Source organism: Aethina tumida, chromosome 3 (assembly GCF_024364675.1).
Source record: "Aethina tumida isolate Nest 87 chromosome 3, icAetTumi1.1, whole genome shotgun sequence".
NCBI classification, from domain to species: Eukaryota; Metazoa; Arthropoda; class Insecta; order Coleoptera; family Nitidulidae; genus Aethina; species Aethina tumida.
Genome location: NC_065437.1, coordinates 14,805,962 through 14,827,458, shown reverse-complemented (window position 1 = coordinate 14,827,458; position 21,497 = coordinate 14,805,962). Strand labels below are relative to the sequence as shown.

At 28.4% G+C, this 21,497-nt stretch overlaps 3 protein-coding genes across 3 annotated transcripts; 2 read left to right on the top strand and 1 right to left on the bottom strand.

The window, feature by feature from the left end:
- The first annotated feature begins 4,056 nt into the window (after window positions 1-4,056).
- On the top strand, window positions 4,057-4,765 carry LOC109599698 (protein D3). Its single transcript, XM_020015717.2, has 2 exons — window positions 4,057-4,470; window positions 4,525-4,765. Exons 1-2 carry the CDS (start codon window positions 4,127-4,129, stop codon window positions 4,724-4,726), a joined length of 546 nt encoding a protein of 181 aa, XP_019871276.2. The 5' UTR covers window positions 4,057-4,126; the 3' UTR covers window positions 4,727-4,765.
- A 6,720-nt stretch (window positions 4,766-11,485) lies between these two features.
- Window positions 11,486-13,085, top strand: LOC109599699 (protein D2). Its single transcript, XM_049964420.1, has 3 exons — window positions 11,486-11,688; window positions 11,931-12,276; window positions 12,328-13,085. Exons 2-3 carry the CDS (start codon window positions 11,939-11,941, stop codon window positions 12,575-12,577), a joined length of 588 nt encoding a protein of 195 aa, XP_049820377.1. The 5' UTR covers window positions 11,486-11,688; window positions 11,931-11,938; the 3' UTR covers window positions 12,578-13,085.
- A 4,947-nt stretch (window positions 13,086-18,032) lies between these two features.
- LOC109599690 (cytochrome P450 4c21) lies at window positions 18,033-20,437 on the bottom strand. The gene is made up of 11 exons (XM_020015708.2): window positions 20,347-20,437; window positions 20,133-20,296; window positions 19,881-20,078; window positions 19,437-19,616; window positions 19,316-19,379; window positions 19,134-19,260; window positions 19,051-19,081; window positions 18,891-19,000; window positions 18,765-18,833; window positions 18,367-18,712; window positions 18,033-18,314 (listed from the first exon to the last, which is right to left on the bottom strand). The coding sequence occupies exons 2-11, from the start codon at window positions 20,287-20,289 to the stop codon at window positions 18,151-18,153; spliced, it is 1,446 nt and encodes a 481-aa protein (XP_019871267.2). The 5' UTR covers window positions 20,290-20,296; window positions 20,347-20,437; the 3' UTR covers window positions 18,033-18,150.
- Window positions 20,438-21,497: the final 1,060 nt, after the last annotated feature.

Genomic DNA, 21,497 nt, shown 5'->3' with positions numbered 1-21,497 from the left:
TATCTTTGATTTTTAATAACGACCTACTTATGTTCTTAAATGAATTGAACGTTACACTTTTCGTGGATGATACCTCTTTGGGATTAGAATCATCATCAGAATTATAAAATTTTATAATAATTTACCCTCTTTAGCAAAGTGTCTGACTGTCAAGAAATTTGCTAGTGTTTTTAAGGATTATTTGTTGAATAAGTGTTTTTACTCAATAGAGGAATATTTTTGTAATAATTTTAATGATTGGATTGTAACCTAGTTTTAAGATAATTAGTTTTATATTGTAATCGGAATTTTAGCTGTATCTAACTGTCTGATGTGTGTAACTATTTGTATCTAACATTAATAAATTACTTACTTACTTACTCACTTACTTAATGTGGAATAACAGATGCGTTATAAATTAATATTCCCGTGTTTACATCTAAATTGTAAGCTATTCTCCTAAATAAATAAATCTTAATTGAAACCGTTTTAAAAACATTATTATAATGTAGTTTAAAATTTAGGTTGTCACCTATAATCACTCCTAAATATTTAATTTCTGTCCCAATCATTTATATAAATTTTAAGAACCTTATTATTAATAATTGATAATTTATAAAGCTTATATATTGCCATAAGCTTAGATTTATATATATTTGTACTTAAATTATTTTCACAGATACATTTAGATATCATAGATAATCCTGATTTACAGTTTCAAGTATATAATTAATATTACCAGCAATGTTCAGTCTGAAAACATATAAATATTATACTTCCAAACATATTTCGGAATATCATTTATGTATAAGTTAAAAAAAAACAGATCTCAGCACTCTTTCTTGTGGAACACCAATTTTATTTGTTAATTGGGGTGAAACACAACTTTCAAATTTGACTTTTTAGTATCGGTTTGTTAAGTAATTTTCAAATCAATCAGCAAAGTTGCATCAAATCCAATCTTATTTTTTATTCAACTTCTGTAAGAATATTGTTCTCTAACGATTCAAAACCTCTCCTGAAATACAGAAAAATTGCTAATACAATTTTATTATTTTGTATATTACTAAACCATTCATCACATACTTTCAAAATAATAGTTCGATATGAATCTCCGTTATTAAAACCACTTTTTTCGTCACATTATTTGATAAGCTGGATCTTTAGCGTGGTTTTCAAAAATTTTACCGTAGATAATTTAATATTATTCCATTGTACAAATTCATAAAGTTCTTATGTTTAAGATGAGATTAAAAAAGACATAAATTTGAAATATTCAATTACTTCTGAATTATTTTAAAAGTAGTTAAATTAATTTTTACTCTAAAAAAGTAAAATATGACGATACAAAACATGTTGTGCAAATATTATTGATAAAAAATATGTATTAATCATAATCCATGGATTAACTATAATAAGAAAAATAAAAACCTGCACTTTAATATTAAAATCAAAGCTGTAAAATTAAAAAAGTTATTTCCTTTAAATGAACTTTAAAAGCTCGGAATATTTATGCTTTATGACAGTAAATTAAACTTGCCTTTAAACTTAAACGAATATTTAAATCTGAAAAATATTTAGTAAATTCATAAATTTCATACCCATTTAAACGAAACATAAAACGATTAACATTCATAACATTAATCGTATTAGTTTAGTAACGAATTTACAATTTGTTCAACATATTTCAACTTTGATTAATAAAAAATAACCCGTGTGATCGATTAATTTAAAATGAAAGCATAAAACAAACATTTCCTTTGCAGTAGCAAAGTGGATGTCAACATTTTAAAAGCTTTTCTCCCGTCTTGTGTTTCAAATTAAATATTTAGAGCAGTTTTGTGAGTTTATGGCTGTTGGAATTACTTAAAAACGAGTTTTATAGGACAAGTTTGTTTTAGAGTGTTTCAATATTAAAGGAAACTTCATTTAATATGTTCATTTACATTTCAGAATCGTAAAATTCGATTCGCCAAAAGTACCCAGAAACGATACTTTTTTTGTTTCAATTTTGTTGGGAATACCAAAAAAAAAAAAACGTAGTCGTAAAACAGAGCTGATAAATTTTCATGTCTTCCATTAGCGTTTGGTCGCATTGCGGGATCGTGAAACACAAACCATATTTCCCCGTGCAAAATTCAAACAATACAATTCGAAAGTTTTATTGTCCCCGTGACGAATAATTCGTCCCGTAAATTTTGTTTATTAAAAGTTCGCCCCGTCGTGTGTTTATTAGGTAGAGTGGAAACACCCAATCACGGGTTTAACTTGCGACTACTGATATTGCTCCAATTAAAACCGGACGTCCGCGTTTAATAAGTTTTATTGTTGAAGTTTGAGAGTTTATTGCTGGAATTGCGGTTGTAAATATTAATTTGGTAATTCAGCGAATTAGGCGAAGTTTAAATTTAATTTTGTCCGTTTTTATCATTTGCAAATATTTACATTTAGAAAAAGTAGAGTAAGAAATGAAACCGTTAAGTCAATAATCGGGTAAAAAATTTTATTGTATTGTTTAAAATAGGTTTTGATTTTTCATTGTTTTACTGTTGACATTCATAACAATTTGGTTTAGACGTCGTTCTCTCCCTGTGTTTTATCACAAGTGATTCGTCCTTTCCATAATATTGACTTGCACAATTTTATCAGTGGTTTTCGAGTATATATTAAGTGGTTATTAAAAGATAACGATATGTATTACATAGTTATAAATAGGAATTTGGAAATTGTCAATAAACTATCAGTTATTGCACGTCGAATTAAGATTTCTACAAGCAAGGTAATTATAATTATAAATATTGTTAATCTTAATGATTTAGTGTTAATTTTTAATTTTAAACGAATTTATTGTTTTTCTAATCTATAATACAAATAATTTAATATAATTTGGAATTATTTTTTAAAGATTTATATATATATATATATATATATATATATATATATGTATATATATATATACATTTATAATATTTATTTTATATTAACTTTTTCAAATATTTATACCAAATTTTTACCACTTGATTTTTATGTTTTTTTTTTTTATTTCAATTTTTTGGCTCCTTAAATTCCAAAGTAACTCATTAATTTAAAAATTCCTTTTTTTGAAATTTTATAGTTTTTTGTTAATTTTTCAAGGTCACAAATTTTTATGAAAACTTTATTTATAATTTATTAATTAGACACATTTTAAAATAATTAATTCAGTTTAATATTTATTAATCCAATAATAATAATTTTACAATATTGAATAATATTTCAAAGTTTTAATTATTTGAGAAATCTTTAACGTTAATTATTTTTAAATTTTCATATTTTAAGTTCCTTAAAAAATCCTTTTACAATATTTTTATTTTTAAATTATTTTTGAAATTCGAGTATTTATAGTTTTGTTAATTTTTCAAGGTGACTAATTTTTTTGAAAACATTTTATACTTTATATTTATAATCTATTAATTTGATATATATTTTTTTACTAAATTTGATAATAATTCAGTTTAAAATTTTAAGCTTATTAATTTAATAATTCATTTTACAGTGCTTCTACATTTCAATTAGTTTTGAAAATTGACAGTTTTTGGATCATTTTTCAAGATCATTAACACTTTATTCTTTATTTATAATATATTTACTCCATATTTTTTTTACTTTTCAACTAATTTTGATAATAATTCAGTTTAATATTTTAAGCTCATTTATTTAAAAATTTCTTTTCAAAGAATCTACTTTTAATCTAGTTTAAAAATTTGAGAATTGATAGCTTTTAGTTAATTTTTCAAGAACATTAATTTTTGGAAAAACTTTAAACACTTATATATTTTTTAACTAGCTTTAAAATAATTCAATACTTTAAGCTCATTAATTTAAAAATTCCTTTTACTAGCTTTTGGTATCCTAAATTATAACTTTAAAAAATTTTTTAAGCATTTTACATTTTTAACAATGTGATAGCATGTGAGATACCATTTAATCACTAAATAAATAAACATAGCAGTGATTATTACTCAAGGTGAAATTTAAAATTACATATTAAGTAAACGCCAGTTGCCTACTTACTAACAACGCGAGTGTGCGTGTAAAATTCGATTCTCCCAATATAAACCATCACACACATTCTATTTTAATACAAATTCGATACTCCAATCAGAAAATGGTCGAAGATTTGGAGCCAATTCCCAAAGTCTTGGATAAACCAGTTTCCCAATCCTCATTGTCGGTAATTTACAATGGCAACTTGGAAGTAAAGAACGGTGTGGAACTGACACCGACACAGGTGAAAGACAAGCCAAAGGTGACGTGGAACGCGGACCCGAATAAATATTATCTGTTTGCCAACGTTGATCCTGACGCTCCGTCGAGAGAGGATCCCAAGTTGGGACCCGTGAACCACTGGCTAGTCGGCAACATTCCCGGCAACGACATTGATTCACCGTCGGCGGAAGTGATTACGGAGTACCGCGGTGCTGGTGCCCCCAAAGGAACTGGACTTCACAGGTAAGCTTTTATTTAAAAAAACATGAATGAGTATAGTAATTGTTTGGTCTTTAGATATATATTTTTGGTGTTCGAGCAGAAGGGAAAGCTGACCTTCGACGAGCCCAGAACCAAGGCATTGTCTCGAGAAAACAGACTGAATTTCTCCCTCACCGACTTCGCCAAGAAGTACGATCTCGGAAATCCGTTGGCCGCCACCTATTATCAGGCGCAGTGGGACCCGTACGTGGACGAAAGGAACCGCCAAACTCAATGATTTTTTTATGTAATTTTAAAATAAATTAATTTTACTGTTCGACGCATTTCACTATGATGTGACACAAAAGCCCTTCGGTGACAAAATTGAAACGAAACGAAATTAATTTCCATCGAATCGATAAAACATGTGTGCAATTGAATTTCACACGACGCGTTGCAACTTTTATTATTTCGAACGTCTGCACGGATTGTTTGTTGTTTAATCGGATTGACGGAACGCAATAAACGAACTACTCGACTGTAAATTACTAGATAACAAAAATGGTCCCATTTTCGATAATTATCGGTTGCAGACTCCATTAAAAATGCTACGTTTTTGATAGAGGGGAGCCACACTTTATTGATTTATTGTATGTAAAACTCAATTAAAAAATAACCTACATTTAATTTTTATTCTGACATAAATTAAACAAGCCTGTCATTAAAAATAAATACTAAAAATATTCTTGTTTAAAAATAGATTGGATAAAACAATAATACAAACATTTCATTAAAACATGTTACAATGAAAACGATTTAAAAACAATGCATGTCATCTAATCAACATATTGTTTACATGGTATCAATTCACAACTAAAGTGTTTGTTTGTACGCAGAAGTTGTGCGCCTTGTTCAGTTTTGGATTAGTTGTGTGATTGTGATTCCCAGCTGAAAATAAGGGGATGAAAGGGAGAGAACAATAATTTAAATTTTAACATTTGATATTGTTTAGATAAAAGTTGCCACCAAACAGATGTTCAACGTCTGTGCGCCAACTTTCGTCTTTCAAGTGCTTTTATTGTTTGACAGACGTGACCGAAATATTATTTACTGTGCTTCAATATTACAATATTTTTTGTTGTTTAAACTTTGAAGGAATATAGAAACTGAAATGTCTTTGAATTGAACTGGTTAAAAAAAAGTTGGAACTAATGTTTAAAACAATATTTTGAATAATTAATAATACGATAATTTGAAAAATTTGGAAAAAAAGAAATAAACATTTTAAATAATTAGAAAATTAACACTGTACAGAAAAAAATGTTAGTCAAATATATAAATGTAAAAATAACTTAGAAAGTAAAATATTCATTGAAAAAATAGACAGAAAAATATATAAAATTTAAAAATTATATTAGTATAAGAAAAAATAAAAACTACAGAAATATGAAAATGTATAAATAATTTTAAAAATTATAAGAATTTGTTTAAAAATTAAGTAGAAAATATTTAAAATTCGAAACTAATTTGAAAATTAAAGTAGTATAAACATCTTGAATTCACAAAACTAAAAGTAATACTACAAAATCTTGTAAATTTAAAAATATCTTATTAAAAATTAGGTAGAAAAATATCTAAATTTTGAAATTAATTAGAAAATTAAATCAGTGCCAGAAAAAATATTAATAATTTTGAAAATATAGAAATACATTTAAAAAAAATTAGAGTTTATAGGTATAAGATTCAACTAAACATTAGGTAAAAAATATTTAAAAATTTGAGACGTATTTAAAAATGAAATCAATATAACTATATAACTTAAAATGATTTTTAAAAATGTCACATAAAATTAGTCAAAAAATAACTAAAATTTGAAATTAATTGGAAAATTAAAACAGTACAAAAAAATTTAAAAATCTTCCAAATATGAAAATGCAAAATTAACTCAAACAAATAAGTTGAAACATATCCAAAAGTTGAAACTAATTAGAAAATAAAATCAGTATATTAAAAAATGTTAAGAATTTCACAAATATAAAAATGTAGAATTAATTTTTAAAAAGTTTATAAAAATTAAGTAGACATATATTTAAAATTTGAAACTATTTCGAAATATTAACGAATTGACAAATTTAAAAATGTTATAAAATCTTAAAAATTTAAAATCTCATAAATCAGAAAATTTACTAAAATTTGAAATTAATTAGAATTTTAAAGTTATATAATATTAATACATATTAATAATTTCTGGAATAAAGAAATGTAAAAGTAACTTAAAATATAATAAAAAAATATATAAAAAAATTCCAAAAATCCAACAAAAAATTGTATACAAATATATTAAAAAATTAAAGCACAATAAAGAAATATTAATAGTATTACAAATTTAAAAATAATACTATAAAATATTTAATATCTCTAAAAATTAGATAAAAAACTAAAATTTGAAATTAATAAGAAAACTGAATAAACAAGAATATTAACAATTTATCAAATTTAGAAATATAGAAGTAACTTTAAAAAATTATATCAATATAATTCAAAAAATGCAACGAGAAATAATATTAACAATTACACAAATATAAAAGTGTAGAATTAATTTTGAAAAAGTTTCTAAAAATTAACAAGATATGTAACATATATAAAGTTTGTAACAAATTAGGAAATTAAAACAATTTAATAATTTTACGAATATAAAAATGTAGATTTAATTTTAAAAGGATTTCTAAAATTTATGTGGAAGAATATTTAAAATTTGAAAGTAATTCAAAATTAGTACAAATAAATATTAACGCGTACTTTAAGAGATAAAAATTTCAAAATATATATAGAACTAAAATTAATGCAGTATAAAAATATTATCAAGACCAGAATATTAAAAATAACAAAAAAATTTTAATACAAAGACATCATTAAAAGGATTCCAAATATAAAAAAGCATAAATCTAAAACTTAAAAATTAATAATGCTAATCTTAATCAAGTAAAAAATGCAAAATGTGATTTTCATTATAAATGAGCCTTTGAGATTAAACTTTGAAGGCTTAATTTAATCTGATTTTGGAACGAGTTATAGGTTAAATTTAAAAATTATTTAAATTCTTGGTTATTCATTTAATGACTTCGAACAGAAACCCTTTAAAATCTTAATAGGTTCACATAACCGTTTTAACACAATTACTTTGTTTAACAAGTATTCAATGTTAATAATACCGTTACAGGTTAAATGGCATAGCTAATTTTAATAAAAATGCTCCAATCGAATTCCGGTGACATGTAATTGGTACTTTCATCGGATTCCGAATAGAAAACGGATTCAATTTAAGCACATGCCGATTCCCAAAAAAAAGAGTAGTCTCCGCCGGTTCATTCGGAGACAGTGCCGTTCGGATGGTATGCACAATTAAACTTTAATGTGGTTCAGTTATCCGAGAATTGCGAAAATAAATCACGAAAACTCAATTTCGCGGGACCAGGGCGCACCGCATTAATCCGAATCCTTTTTAATAAATGCGAATCGAGCGAGAGACGGGTTGGAGAGGGGGCTAAATAGATTTAATTTATGCGCGACCGAATTTACTCCTTTATTTGTTCCGGCACTTCATATCGCGGCGAAAAATCCGCCGCCGTTTTTGAAATGTGCACGGGACGAAAGTGAGCAAAACAACGGACGGACTTTGTGATGTAGTTGCCGGTTGGTCTGACTCCATTCCGCGAATCGGCGCTATCAAGATCCATTTCGTTAATGGATTGAATCAAGTCATTTCCTATCTTTGTACTATCTGATGAGACTTTAATAATGTTTAGTTGTGTGTTACGGCCGAACGTTTGTTCTCGTCGCTTCCGTTGCGCGCGATGTGTTCGATATGCGATAAACGATGTTTCATGTTTCTCACATTTTCAATTAAACTTCAGCTTAGTCGTTCTCAATAAAAATAATTGCCTGGCCCGTGAACGTTAATTGGAACGGAAAAAATCAGTTCATTTCCGAAATTAAATTCGCCGTTTAATTTATTAACATCAGTAGCTTGTTAAACAACGTTTTAACAAAACTGAACCGTATCGGCTTGTATACAAAACTGCCTTTTGTCGGCGTCGTTTTATTTGCACAATGAACATGGTTGCAAATTTCGTGTTAGCATTTGATTGAGTTACACGTTTCGGCGTCCAGAGTTTTAAAACGGGCACATCCCGAATACATTTGCTTCGATTAAACGCAAATAAATGTAAAAACATGCAGTCCGCCGTGGCGGGATACAGAATGCAGGTCGTACACGAAACCAACCCCCGTGCATCAGCGAACGAGACAAAACACGTCGGGGATGCGGGAGAAACGGTTTTATTTTCCAATGCTTTTTACGAGGCTGTTTCTTTGCAAATTCTTGGCAGAGCGCAAAATAACTGGGCGTTCCGTTTTTTGATTGCCTGTAAAAACGGTTCGCGCAATCGATACGGCTACATTGTGCTTACATTATTTATTTGATTTATGCTAATTATGTTATAGTGTAGAATATTTTGAGCGTGAACACTGTCAATAGATCAAAGTGTGACAGTGATTTAGATTCGGCGCCCGAAATCCAATATCGGCTCATTTTGGCAATTACGTTTTTTGCTGCCCAATAAAAAGTAACAAAGGCTGAATATGGGAAATTAATCGACAAAAAGGTCCTATCGGATTCGGCACAATTTCATGATTGAGAGCGGCCATCAATAATATCATATGTCGGAAAAAACATAACGAAGAATGTACAGAATTATTAATCTAATATAGATACATGTTTTTAAAAAAATATATTTAAAAAAATACCAACAATTGAATTACATTATTTCAAAACATTAAAATGTAATTTTTATAAGAAAATTTTATTTATATTAATTATATTTTATCATTAATATTTTTTTCGCATATATTTTTATAAGAAAATTATCAAGAAACATTTTACTATTTGGATAGAATATAACATAAAAAATACTGAAAATTTCTAAAAACATTTAATAAAACTGATTTCGACTTTCGACAATTTTTTTCTTCTTTCTTCACAGCAAGAGTATATTTTAACATATTTTTTAAATTTATTATGAATTTTTGCTAATTTAACAATTTTTATTAAATGAACAACTTGTCTTGGTCAATAGAAAAAAATTAAAATTTCTTAGGAAAAAATTTATTTTAAATAAACAGATTTTTACTTGAAATTTTTTGTACTGTATATTTTCAAAAAATAAAATAATAATAAGAAATAGAAACTTAAACTAACCTAACGTATTTTTTTTTTCAAAAATTTCAACAAAAATAGAATTTAAAAAAAAAATATGAATTTTCGAAAATTTAATAAAAAAATATTTATATATTTTTTATGATTTTTCACGTTTTTTTAATCTATAAATCTATTATTAATTTTCAATAATTTACAAAAAATTTTAATTGAAAAGAAACTCATGTTCTTAATATTCCGTAATAAACATTTTCGCTATCAACAGATAAAGTTATATTTAATATCAACTGAATTTAATCAAACTAAATATTCATTGGTGCTAGTTTTTTTTTTCTGTTTATATCAAATATTTTTGGAATTTTAGTTGAAAATTCATAAAATTTTCGAAAGACCTCAAAAATCAGTATTGTACAAATGTTTATCACGCCTAAAATTAAGAACATTGTGACTTTTTATGATATAAAAATTGTTAAATTTCCAATAATTCATAAAAAAATTGAAAGATTACGTTATCGACACTTTTTTTGAAAAAATGCTTGTTTTGATGAACTTTAAAAAAATATAGGCAATTAGTATAAAAAAAATTTAATGAAAATTTCAAGTAAAAAGTGCAAATTTAATTGTTTTACTCAATCAAAATATATTGTTTAATGTAGATTATTTTGAAAAAAAAAATGAAAAAAATATTTTTTCAATTTTTAATAGACAAAAAAAAAATGGTGGAGCCGCTATTCTAAACAATTAACGAAAATGAAATTTTGTTCAACATAAATTAGAACAATAATTCAATTCGTGTTCTACTTTTTATAAAAATTTCAAATCATAACTTTTTACGTTCTACATAAATTTCTAATGAATAAATTAGGTGATCACTCTGTACACTATATCTATAAAATAAAATTAAGAACTAAAATAATTAATATTTTTGATATCAAACAGCAAACATCGGTTTTTTTCATCCAAAAAATTTTAAAAATATTTTAATTATTAAAAAACAAAATCTATACATATAAATAAAATTGGAGTGTTTGTTTGTAATATTTAAATAACCGTTTTTTACTACATGCATATGAATATAAACACGGTACATATACCAAAATAACATTTTTCACAATTTTTGTCTGTCTGTTTGTTCCGACTAAGGCAGCTGATGTAATAAGGAGTAACTTAGGCTACTTTTATTTTAGAAAAATTCATTTATTTTAGAAAAATAAAGTAATGTTGCAAAGTCTAAGTACTGTCCAGTACCACGCGCAGCTCACGCGCATGTCACTACTAGGCCGTCTCGTCGGTCCCCTCCCGGACGAAGTCGCAGGTACAGCTGGTTAATCATAAAATTAATTTAAATTAAAAAGAATTGTTCTTTTAATAAAATGATTATGTCTTTTAGTTGTTTCTTACGTTTCTAGTAATTTTTTGGGAATTTTTACTTTTTCTAATGATTTTTCAGGAAATTAGTATTAGTAAAAAATATAATTCCATTAAGTTGTAAATTATGGATTTTAACCATATGAATTTTGATCGTATATATTTTAATCGTATGGAAAATGATCGTATGGATTTTAATCGTATGGAAAATGATCATATGGATTTTGATCGTACGGATTTTCATCGTATGAAAAATGATCGTATGGATTTTAATCGTATGGAAAATGATCATATGGAACTTTATTGGTTATTAGTAATTTCTCACGTTTTTAATGAATTTTTGAGATTTTAGTAGTTTTTTACGTTTTTAGTAAACTTTTACGTTTTTTGTAACATCATGTATATGTACAACAACATGTATATTAATAATAATAATAATAATAAATAATCAAGTTATCAAAAATGTTAAAGATATTCTTATACATTTTTAATCGATTTTTTACAAGTTGAATATTTACCATTTTAAAAACAAGTATGCGCAGTAAAAGAGCATTAAAAATCAAGGTGAAATAAACAACAGTTGAATATAAATTAATATTCGTTTAACCGAGAAATGAAACGTATGTGTGTGTATGTGTTTAGGAGAGTTGTGTCAATATTGTATTAATATAATATATGTGAGTAAATATATTAAAAGGGTTGTTTCAAGAATTAAATAATTATTTAATATTAAAACAATTTTAGATTAATACAAATACATATTTTTTGTGTGATTAAAAATACTATGTATATTAAATGTACATTTTATAGTTATTTGTATTAATAATTCAAATTACATTCGACAATCGAAACAACATAGTAATACCTACTATAGTATTTTAATTCCAAATTAGTCGTTTCAAATTTAAAAAAATTGCAGTTGTGACCATGGACCAGGCCGGCTTGACCCCGACCGTCATAGATGCAGTTCCCGCCGACCTTTTATCGGTAACATACCCAAACAACGTCGTGGTCGAATGCGGGGCAGAATTGAAACCCGCACAAGTGGAAAACGAGCCGACTGTTACGTGGTCCGCGGATCCGGGCAAATATTACCTACTTTTGATGATCGATCCGGACGCGCCGTCCAAAACTCGTCCGTTTATCGGACAGGTCAACCACTGGATGGTCGGAAACATTCCCGGGAACGATGTCAGGTCCCCGAATTCGGATGTGATCGTCGAATACCGAGGATCCGGACCGCCGAAAAATACCGGATTGCACAGGTATAATTTTACTCGAAAAAGAAAGCTGTAAGTGAACTCGTCTGTTTTTAGATACGTGTTTCTGGTCTACGAACAAGAGGGAAAGATGGGATTCGACGAACGAAGAAGTCATGCGAAAACCTACGCGAACAGGTTCAAGTTTTCGGCGAAGAAGTTCAGTGAAAAGTACCGTCTTGGTAATCCGATAGCTGGAAACTATTTTCAAGCTCAGTGGGACGAGCATGTTGAAGAGGCGAACAAAAATGTTTCCATACCGATTCAAGTCATGTTTCAATATGTGTGGAACAAATTATTTTTTTAGTTGTTAATATTTTTTATAATTTACATCTAGTCAAGACTATCATTTTTATATGAAATATTACTAATTTTAAAAATAATGTTATTCTCTGAACAAAGTGAAATCGATACATTTTTACAGCTTTTTGATAAATTAGTATTATAATAAAAAATACTTTTCATTTTAATTTAAAAAAAAGTACGTACTTACATTTGGTTGTTTCCTCAATGACATTTTCTCATATTTTTTTTTTGGACTTTCACATTTTCCCTGTAACAAATTAGATTATTATATTACCTTATTACAAAATTCAGTACATGCTTTAATTTAAAATTTAAAAAAGTTAAAAATTGTATACACTATTCCTCATGTGTACGTTTATATATCCATATTATTGTCAGTTATGCAGTAAGTTTGATAAAAACAATATAGCAATATAATTGTATATTAGTGGGTTTAATTAGGTGTTTATTAATATTTGAAAAATACTCACGGTTCAAAATTAGAGCAACATTAAAATACTACAACCTTATGTACATTTAGCCTTATTTTATTTAGTATGTAGTAGCATACCCATTATTTTTAATAACTTAACACTTTTTCTTCATTGATTTTAGTAGCTTTTCAATATAATCTTTCGATATTTCTTTTGAATGATTTTGAACTTCTTCATAGAGTTCATTCATATTTGACAGTCTTCTTGCAGGAATTTTCCAATCAATTTTTTCTCAAAAGTTATCCATTGGATTGAAGTCTGGGTTTTGTGCTGGCCAAGGCATGACCCATACTCTTTGAGAAGCGAACTATTCTTTAACAAACTTGGATGTAAGTTTCGGATCGTTGTCGTGCTGGAAGGTTCACCTTAAACTGATGTTACCTTCATCATATGGAAACATATGATTCTAGAGAATGTCACGATAAATAAAACGATCCATTATCCTGTCTAACTTAACCAGTGGGGCCATGCCAAACCCAGAAAAACATACCAAACCATAACGTCTCCTCCACCATGCTTTATAGTGGGTTTTGTGTACTTGAGATTATATTTTTCATTAATTGGTCCTCTCATCTATGAAATACCATCAGATTTGAATAATTGGAGCCGATTTCATCGGAAAACAAAATTGTTTTCCATTGCCCACTGTCCAGTTCACATGTTCTCTTACAAATAGTAGTTTCGCTGCTTTATAGATTGCAGAAATGAAGTCCTTCTTTGTTAGTTTTCTACCATAGAAACCAGCTCTTTTTAGTCTTCGTTTTATGGTACTCACCAACATACCGAGTTCGTTTATTTTTTGATTTATATGGGATGCGCTGATAAAAGTGTCGCAAACAATGTCGCGTTTTTATTTTCCTGTCCACAACTGTTCCTGTTAGTCTTGCATTTTCTACCTCTTTTGGGAACTCCTTCCAGTGTATTCCTTCTCTTAAAATTGGTAATCGTCCTTGAAATGATCGATTTGTTTAAATTTAAATCTACTGCAATTTTACTCTGTTTTTCACCATTTCGGAACTTTTCTACAATTTGTTATTTAATTTGTATCGTTGAATGGACACTTCTAGGCATTTTTAGCTTTAAGTAATGATGTCGGACACAGAAATAAATTATAAAACCAATTGTATTGAATATAGGGTTTAGTTGCTTTACTTATGAAACCTGTCCGAAATAAAATGTTGTATAAAAACCACATAAATAAAGATATCCGTTTATAAATTGGGGTACGAAATGTTAAGACACACTAATTTTTACTAAAATTATAAATAAATATATACAAAATTGTATCACAAAAAGTTATTAAAAATGTGATTTGGCTAAATAATAATCGAGATAAAGTAAAAATTATCAGCTTAGAAATTTCCATGTTAATTAAAATTTCCAACTCTTCCAGAACTTGTTAAAATCAATTTACAACTTATGTGTTTTAAAAGGATTCAAGCGTTAATCCCGATTGTGAAAATTGGCAAGAACATAAGGTGCCGCATAAAATTAAAGTATTAAAAGATTTGTTTTATTTATGCGTTTAGGATGTTGGTTCGGTTTTGTTATAAATTATGCATGACGTTGCACCGAACATTTATCTAGACAATCGATAACTGCAAATTGAAATTTAACAACATTGTTGTGACGTTATAAATTTTCAATATCGTACGTTCCAAAAATGGCGAAATATCATTTAAAATATGCAAAGCAATCTGTTCAATTTTATTTAATAATTAATATTAAATAAAGGAGCTAATGCATAGTAATACACGTAATATATTTTGTAATTTAATATTTTTGAGTAGCAATATGAGTCATGGATAATATAAATGAGAAATTCAATACGATATTTCATAGTCAAAAATTAATTACTATTATTTGATTCAACTACGAGCTGTTGTAACACAGTGCACCATTTTAACAATGCAATCATTTTTTAATTAAAGTTGATGAAATCAATTTTTTTTTTACAATTCAATTTTATTGAGTAGTATCTCAATAAATACACAATAAACATTTCTGTGTAATAACTGTTTCCTGTTTTATTTTTTTGGTTAAAAATTAAAAAAATTCATCATTTCATGTTCATGCTTAAAAATGATAGTGTGAACAATAGTGGCAACAAAATGTACTTAATTAATGGCTTAGAAACTAATTTCGAAGCATTAATTTATAAACACAAACAGACGACCGAAAACCGAAACAGTCACAGTCACAGCCAGAGAGTGAATCTCGTTTCGACGCATAGATTACCGGGGCATGGCGAAAATCCGCCGCCGATGCGTCAATGTCGTCGCATAATCTCGTCACTTTCTCCATCTGTCCGTACCAGAGCCGAAATTGATCAGGTGACGGCGAAACAATCGAACCGGATTTTATTAAAAGCAATCTTTCAATATGTCGCCACGGCACCAGTCATAAGTCCTAACATCTCACCTGCACGGTCCCGAGGGACGCGTAAATACACGTAAGGGTTTCGGGGATTTGTCTTTGTTGACACCCCCTAAAAAAAAGCTGTCAACTGGCTAAATTTCAACATTCAAATCGTTAGTAGTTATACAAGTTCAATAATAAAGAAAATCTAAATATTTTTTTTCTAAAGTTTCTCCTTAAATTTAAATTTAAAAAATATTTTTTTTCTCATATTGATTATATTAACCGGTGGATTAAATCTCGGAGTACATTCTCTCTGAAGCTGTTGAACTAATACTTAAAGGTTATTAGCTGGTTCCAGATTTCTTATGCATCGCCCAAGAATGTCCCAAATGGATGGAATTCATATCGGGACTATTCGCTAGACACTCCATAAACCCAAAATTATGCTCTTCAAAGAATTTTTGAACAACTTTGGCAGTTTATGATCTTGCATTATTTTGTTGTAAAGTGAAACTTAGTCCATACTGATTTATGAAAGGTAACATGATAGGTTAAAGAATATCGTCAATGTATCGACCTGCCGTCATGGAACCGTTCGCCAAGACGCACCATATCATTACAGATCTTCCTCTAAAAGCTCTTCTCTCAGTCACAGTTATATTCTTCTAGTCTATAGACTCTTTATCGAGCCACGTTTGAACTTTCAAACCAGAATTCATCTGTCAAGAGAACCTGGCTCCATTGGTTCATGTTCCAGTTAATGTGTTCATTAGTGTATTGTGTACTCTTAATTCAGGAACAACAGCTGCACATCCTGAATGTAAATGGGCTTCATGAAGTCTGTTACGTACGCTTTGAGTAGAGAAATGTGTCCCTGTGGCCATAGCTAACTGGCGAGCTGTCCTTGTTTGCTCTTGAAGTGACATCTGAACCAAATGTCAATCTTCCCGAGGTGTGGCCAATCTCTGACGAGCAGTATTCAATTTCTCTGCACCGATTTCACAATCAATGTTCGAAGCAAGTTTTCCACGTGCCTCTGCCATCGACCTTTTCGCAGAAATACAAAGACCCTAATAATTTCATCTCGCTTGAGATGTCTCATTTGTTCAATAGGTCTTCCTAGAGCATCGTTGTTCATTAAACAGCACGGTGGAGACGACCGATAAACATTGTTATTCGTGAATTAAGGGAGTCTATTTTGAAGCATTTTATAATAAATTTCAATTATTTTGTGTAAATAAATCATACAAGATTATACGTGGTTATCCCAAAAAATATGCGACCTATTTACATTTTGAATATTGACACCTATTTCACTGTAACTAGTTTAGAAAACAAGATGCTAGATGTTAAGAATGGTTGTTTGTTTTTATTTATGACTTTAAACATTAACATTTTGACTTGATTATCGAATTATTCAAAATTCTTATCAGTTTGAAGGAATTTTCATGTGAATTATGTTTTTGTGTAGAAATTTAAATAATAACTCAGATTCTGACATCCCATGTTTCTTGTCAATTCTGCCGTAAATTCGTCTGAAATATTCAAACGGTTCGCGCCGCAATTTCACATACGGTTCAATTTATGACGGCGGTTAAATAGTTAATTCGTTTTGCTCATTTAATATGCACGTATCTATGTTTTAGCGATATGAAGATACGGTAGATTTAATTAATTGCCCATTTGTAGCGTATGTATTACCAAATGTACGGAGTGCAGATTGTACCGCATACATTCTCATCAGCGTTAATTCAGGTGAGGCATGCTCGTAATTAGTACAGACATAATGTATTAGGAACTGATAATGTTTACTACAATATCATACTTTGTTGATGTATCTACTCATTCTCGTTGTTATTGATGAGTGTAATTAAGAACTTCTCGATGGGCTAAGTCGTAAACAAATAACATAAAACTCTTTAATGGGCTGGAAATAATTAAAAATACTTTTATATAATAAAAACAACAATTAAAACAAAGGATAATAAAAAATATTAATTAAATGTTTAAAATTTTAGACCATAAGACATGGTATAATTTTATGATTAAAAATCTGAGAAAATATTAACCACAAAAAACGTTTAAATTATATAATAATATTGCAAACTATTTTAGTACCAGAGTATGATTGTCTTTTGTCAAAATTATTATATTCTTATATTATGTACACCATTTATTTTATATTAAAATTAAATAATTATATAAAACATTAATTAATACTAGTAATTTATTCTTGAATTTAAAAAATGTACGTTTAAGCTGTAACTTTTTAATTTAAAATGTGTGACAATTCCAATGAACTTTATATATATATATATATATATATATATATATATATATATATATATATATATATAATGATATATTTAATATTAGTATTGCTAATTATTATAATAATTTTTTGTTGTATCTAAAATATAAAAATTTGTATATTTAAGATAAGAAAGTCCTATCTAAAATATTTTATATTTTCATAATAGATCATAAGTAACAAATATAAATACATAAGATGGGTTAAAATCTCAAAAATTTATTTGATTTAAAATTTCTAATTGAAAAAACTTTGTAATTTCTAAAAACTAAGTGTTTCTATCATAACTTTGATATAAAAAAAAACAAAAATGAAAAACCATTTACATTTTAATAGTACAGATCCTTAAAATAAAACTAAAACTATTATAGAAACCATACAACAAAATGGATGATTGAATGAAGTTTTCTAATTTTTATTGCAGTCTATTTATGTTCTTGGGGTAAAAGTAAAATCCAAAGGTTCAATGGGAGTCATGGTCATACTGGAATTGAATTTAATGTCGTTAATTGATTTATATTTGGTAGTCACCTTAAAATTCCTAATTATATTCGCAATTGTCACCTTCATCAGAACCATCGCATATTTATTACCTAAAACAACAAAAATTAGAACACACTTTTATGTATATATTAAAATACTTGCCGATACAATTCCTCGGCCCGCCCGAAAAAGGAATGAACGAATACTGGTGCCTTTTGGCGATCTCTTCGGGCAAAAACCGTTCCGGATTGTAAACCAACGGATCCGGATAAGTGTCCGGATCGCGGTGCAAGTTGATTATCGATATCGAGATGCCGGTTTGCGCCGGTATAATTTTATCGCCCAGATCTATATCGCCGGTCGTCTCACGACCGACCATTGGGGCGATCGGCAACAATCTCTGCGATTCGCTGATGCACATCTCCAAGTAGTTCAAGTTGCGGACGTGGTCCGGCTCGATCTCTTTAGTTTTGCCGATTATGTCCAGGACTTCCTCGTAGACTGTCTCCTGTAAACGGATTAGGCGTTTAAATTGAGCGTGGCATTTAACGGTTACTCACTTGGTATTTAGGGTGGATAGCCAAGAGACACAACGTATAAGCTGTTGTAAAGGATGTCGTGGCAGTTACCTAATTAAGGATAATTAGTTTTAACGCCGATTGTGAAATTGAGTTGGAAACTGTTACCGCAAAAATAAAGGATAAAACCTCGTCCTCTATGTGCTTATGAGTGTAATTGTCCTCAACGTTGGGTATGAGCTTTAAGTTGTCGAGCAGAGGTAGGTTTCCCTGTTTTTCTGCAATTTTTAAATCAAAATTATGCTGTAAACAAGAATAAATAATTTACCTGGTTCTAAAGCCAAAGCCTCGTTTGTCAGCTAAAAAATACGTAAAGTTATTAATAATTAATTATTTTTTTTTTAATATTACTTTAGTAACATTCGAATAGCAGAGCTGTTGCAGTTCCTTAGCACGCTTCGCCGCCGGGAAAAACTTAAAAGTATAGTCGTTGGCGTGTAACAAGCTGCCAAACCTGTCAACCGCTATTTTTTGAACTCTGTAATACAACAAAATAATCGATATCGTACAATAAAACGACCAATTTCACTCACTCTGATAGAGCGGACAAAAACTCCGGCTTGTCATCGCCTTTCACCTCTAATCCCAACATCGATTCTAAAAAAAATACACGATGGTAAGTGCAGGGATGAAAATTTAATGGGTACTAATTACTGCAAAAAACATCGAAGGATAGTTCTTCAAAAATTGCTTCGACTTTGTTTTTGTAATCGGGTGTTCTGAATTTGTCGAGGAGGCGGGTCGTGTATTCATAGAATGTGCTTGTGCTGTTGTTGATGTTCATTGGGACGAAGAGTTTCGATAGGATTTTTCGTATTTTTTTCCATGTGTGAACTGGAAATAAAAATTTTCACATAACATATTTACATAATTTGATTAATTTGAAAATGCTGTAAATATTATTGTAAATAATATTTTTCCAATAATTTAGAAAATAATTGAATTAAAATGTTATATAATAAATAATTTTCATGATTTTTCTTTAATGTTTAAAATTTTATATTATTTTGTAATTTCCATACTTTCCTTATTCCATATTTTAAATTCAATAAATAATCTATTATTTAAATTTTTAAAATATCAAATTCTGAAAAATACCTTGGGACCTAAATAAAGTTTTGTCGCCCTGTAGCTCCTTCAGAAGCCCATATTCGTTTAACTTGTCCAAAGAGAAGGGACTGTTCAGTATGACTTTAATTTCCTCCGGTTTCGAAGTGACATAAACCCTCCTAGGCAAATAAACCAGCGTGCTCTTTCCGTAGCGCTCGCAAATCATGTTCAGCGCCTCCAGAATACCTGAAATTGACATTTATTAACTTTAAAAAACTTAATTGGCCGAATAAACCTTACTTCCGTTAAAGTACATCAGATTCCCGATGATGGGTAGATAAAACATGGGGGTTGGGGTGCTGTAAAAGGCCTTGTACTGTTTTCTGTGTGCCCAGTTCCAAAAAAAATCCAGCGCAAAAGTCGCAACTATCACCAGCGCCACGATAATGGGTAACATTTTTCGCCTGAAAATTGTCCAGGTTTAGGGCGAAAATTAAATAACAAATCCACTCACCGTTATTCACACACTTGACACTTTTTCTGATGGAACGAAATTGTCCAACTGCCGTGTTTCAGTTTTATAGTGTTTGCGGTCGATGACGTATTTTTTCCACAATATTTTCTAGCAATATTTAAACAATGTAATAATTTTTTATATTTTTAGTCGCAGATGTTTATTTATCCAGATTTTAAATCTTGACATAATGTGTGTAATAATAACTAAATAATAATAATTAATTTTAGTGCTGTAGCAAAATACAAAATTTATTAAAACAAAATTATTCATAAATTTATGTCAGTACTATAAATATTATACAATTGTTGGTTTAGGATATATTGTAATATTGTATATAATTTATTTAAATTCGTCTGTTAAATGTTATTTTGCCGGTGTTAACCGGTTGTTGATTTTCTTTTACATTCTTGTTTTGTATTTCTTAGAATTTTCCACTTTTAAAAACCTATAAATTTCAGAAAATGGATATCATATATTTTTAATAAAATAATATGATACCACTTTTAGTTGAACAAACTAAAATAAGAAAGCAATAAATAAAATTATATTGTATATACACAAGATGTTTCCAAATTAGGTAATCAAAAAGGTGTCCTTTCAATAATGAAGAAAATCTAAATAATTTCAAATTTAAATTTCAAATTTTGTTTTTTCTTATATTTCTGTAACCTTTGGTCAAATGGTGTTTAAATTTGGTATTCATTATCCTAACATACACGCCTATAATTTAATATAATATACTTTATCCATAAACGTATAGACGTGTAGATTCAATAGGTTCCTCCTCTTATTTTCTCCTTATTTTCTATGCTACTAAATATTCTTTAAAAGTATTATGCTTTTATATTATTTGCATAATTTAGAAACAAAGGTACTCTTGACTGAATTTGATTAACACAGTTGAGATATTTCAGTTTTAATGTTTGAAAAAAATTAAAATAACATTAAAAAATAAACGTATACTCTCTCAGTATATTTATTTAAAAATAAAATATAGTATATTTCCACCTCTACTACAAATGACCTCATTTTGTGTTCATACTCAAAATCTGGGTTCGAATTTCATTTTGATCTAAATTATTTCAAACTTCGAGTAGAAGATGCTCCACATCCTGTATGAATGTCCCAGATATTTTCTATTGGGTTAA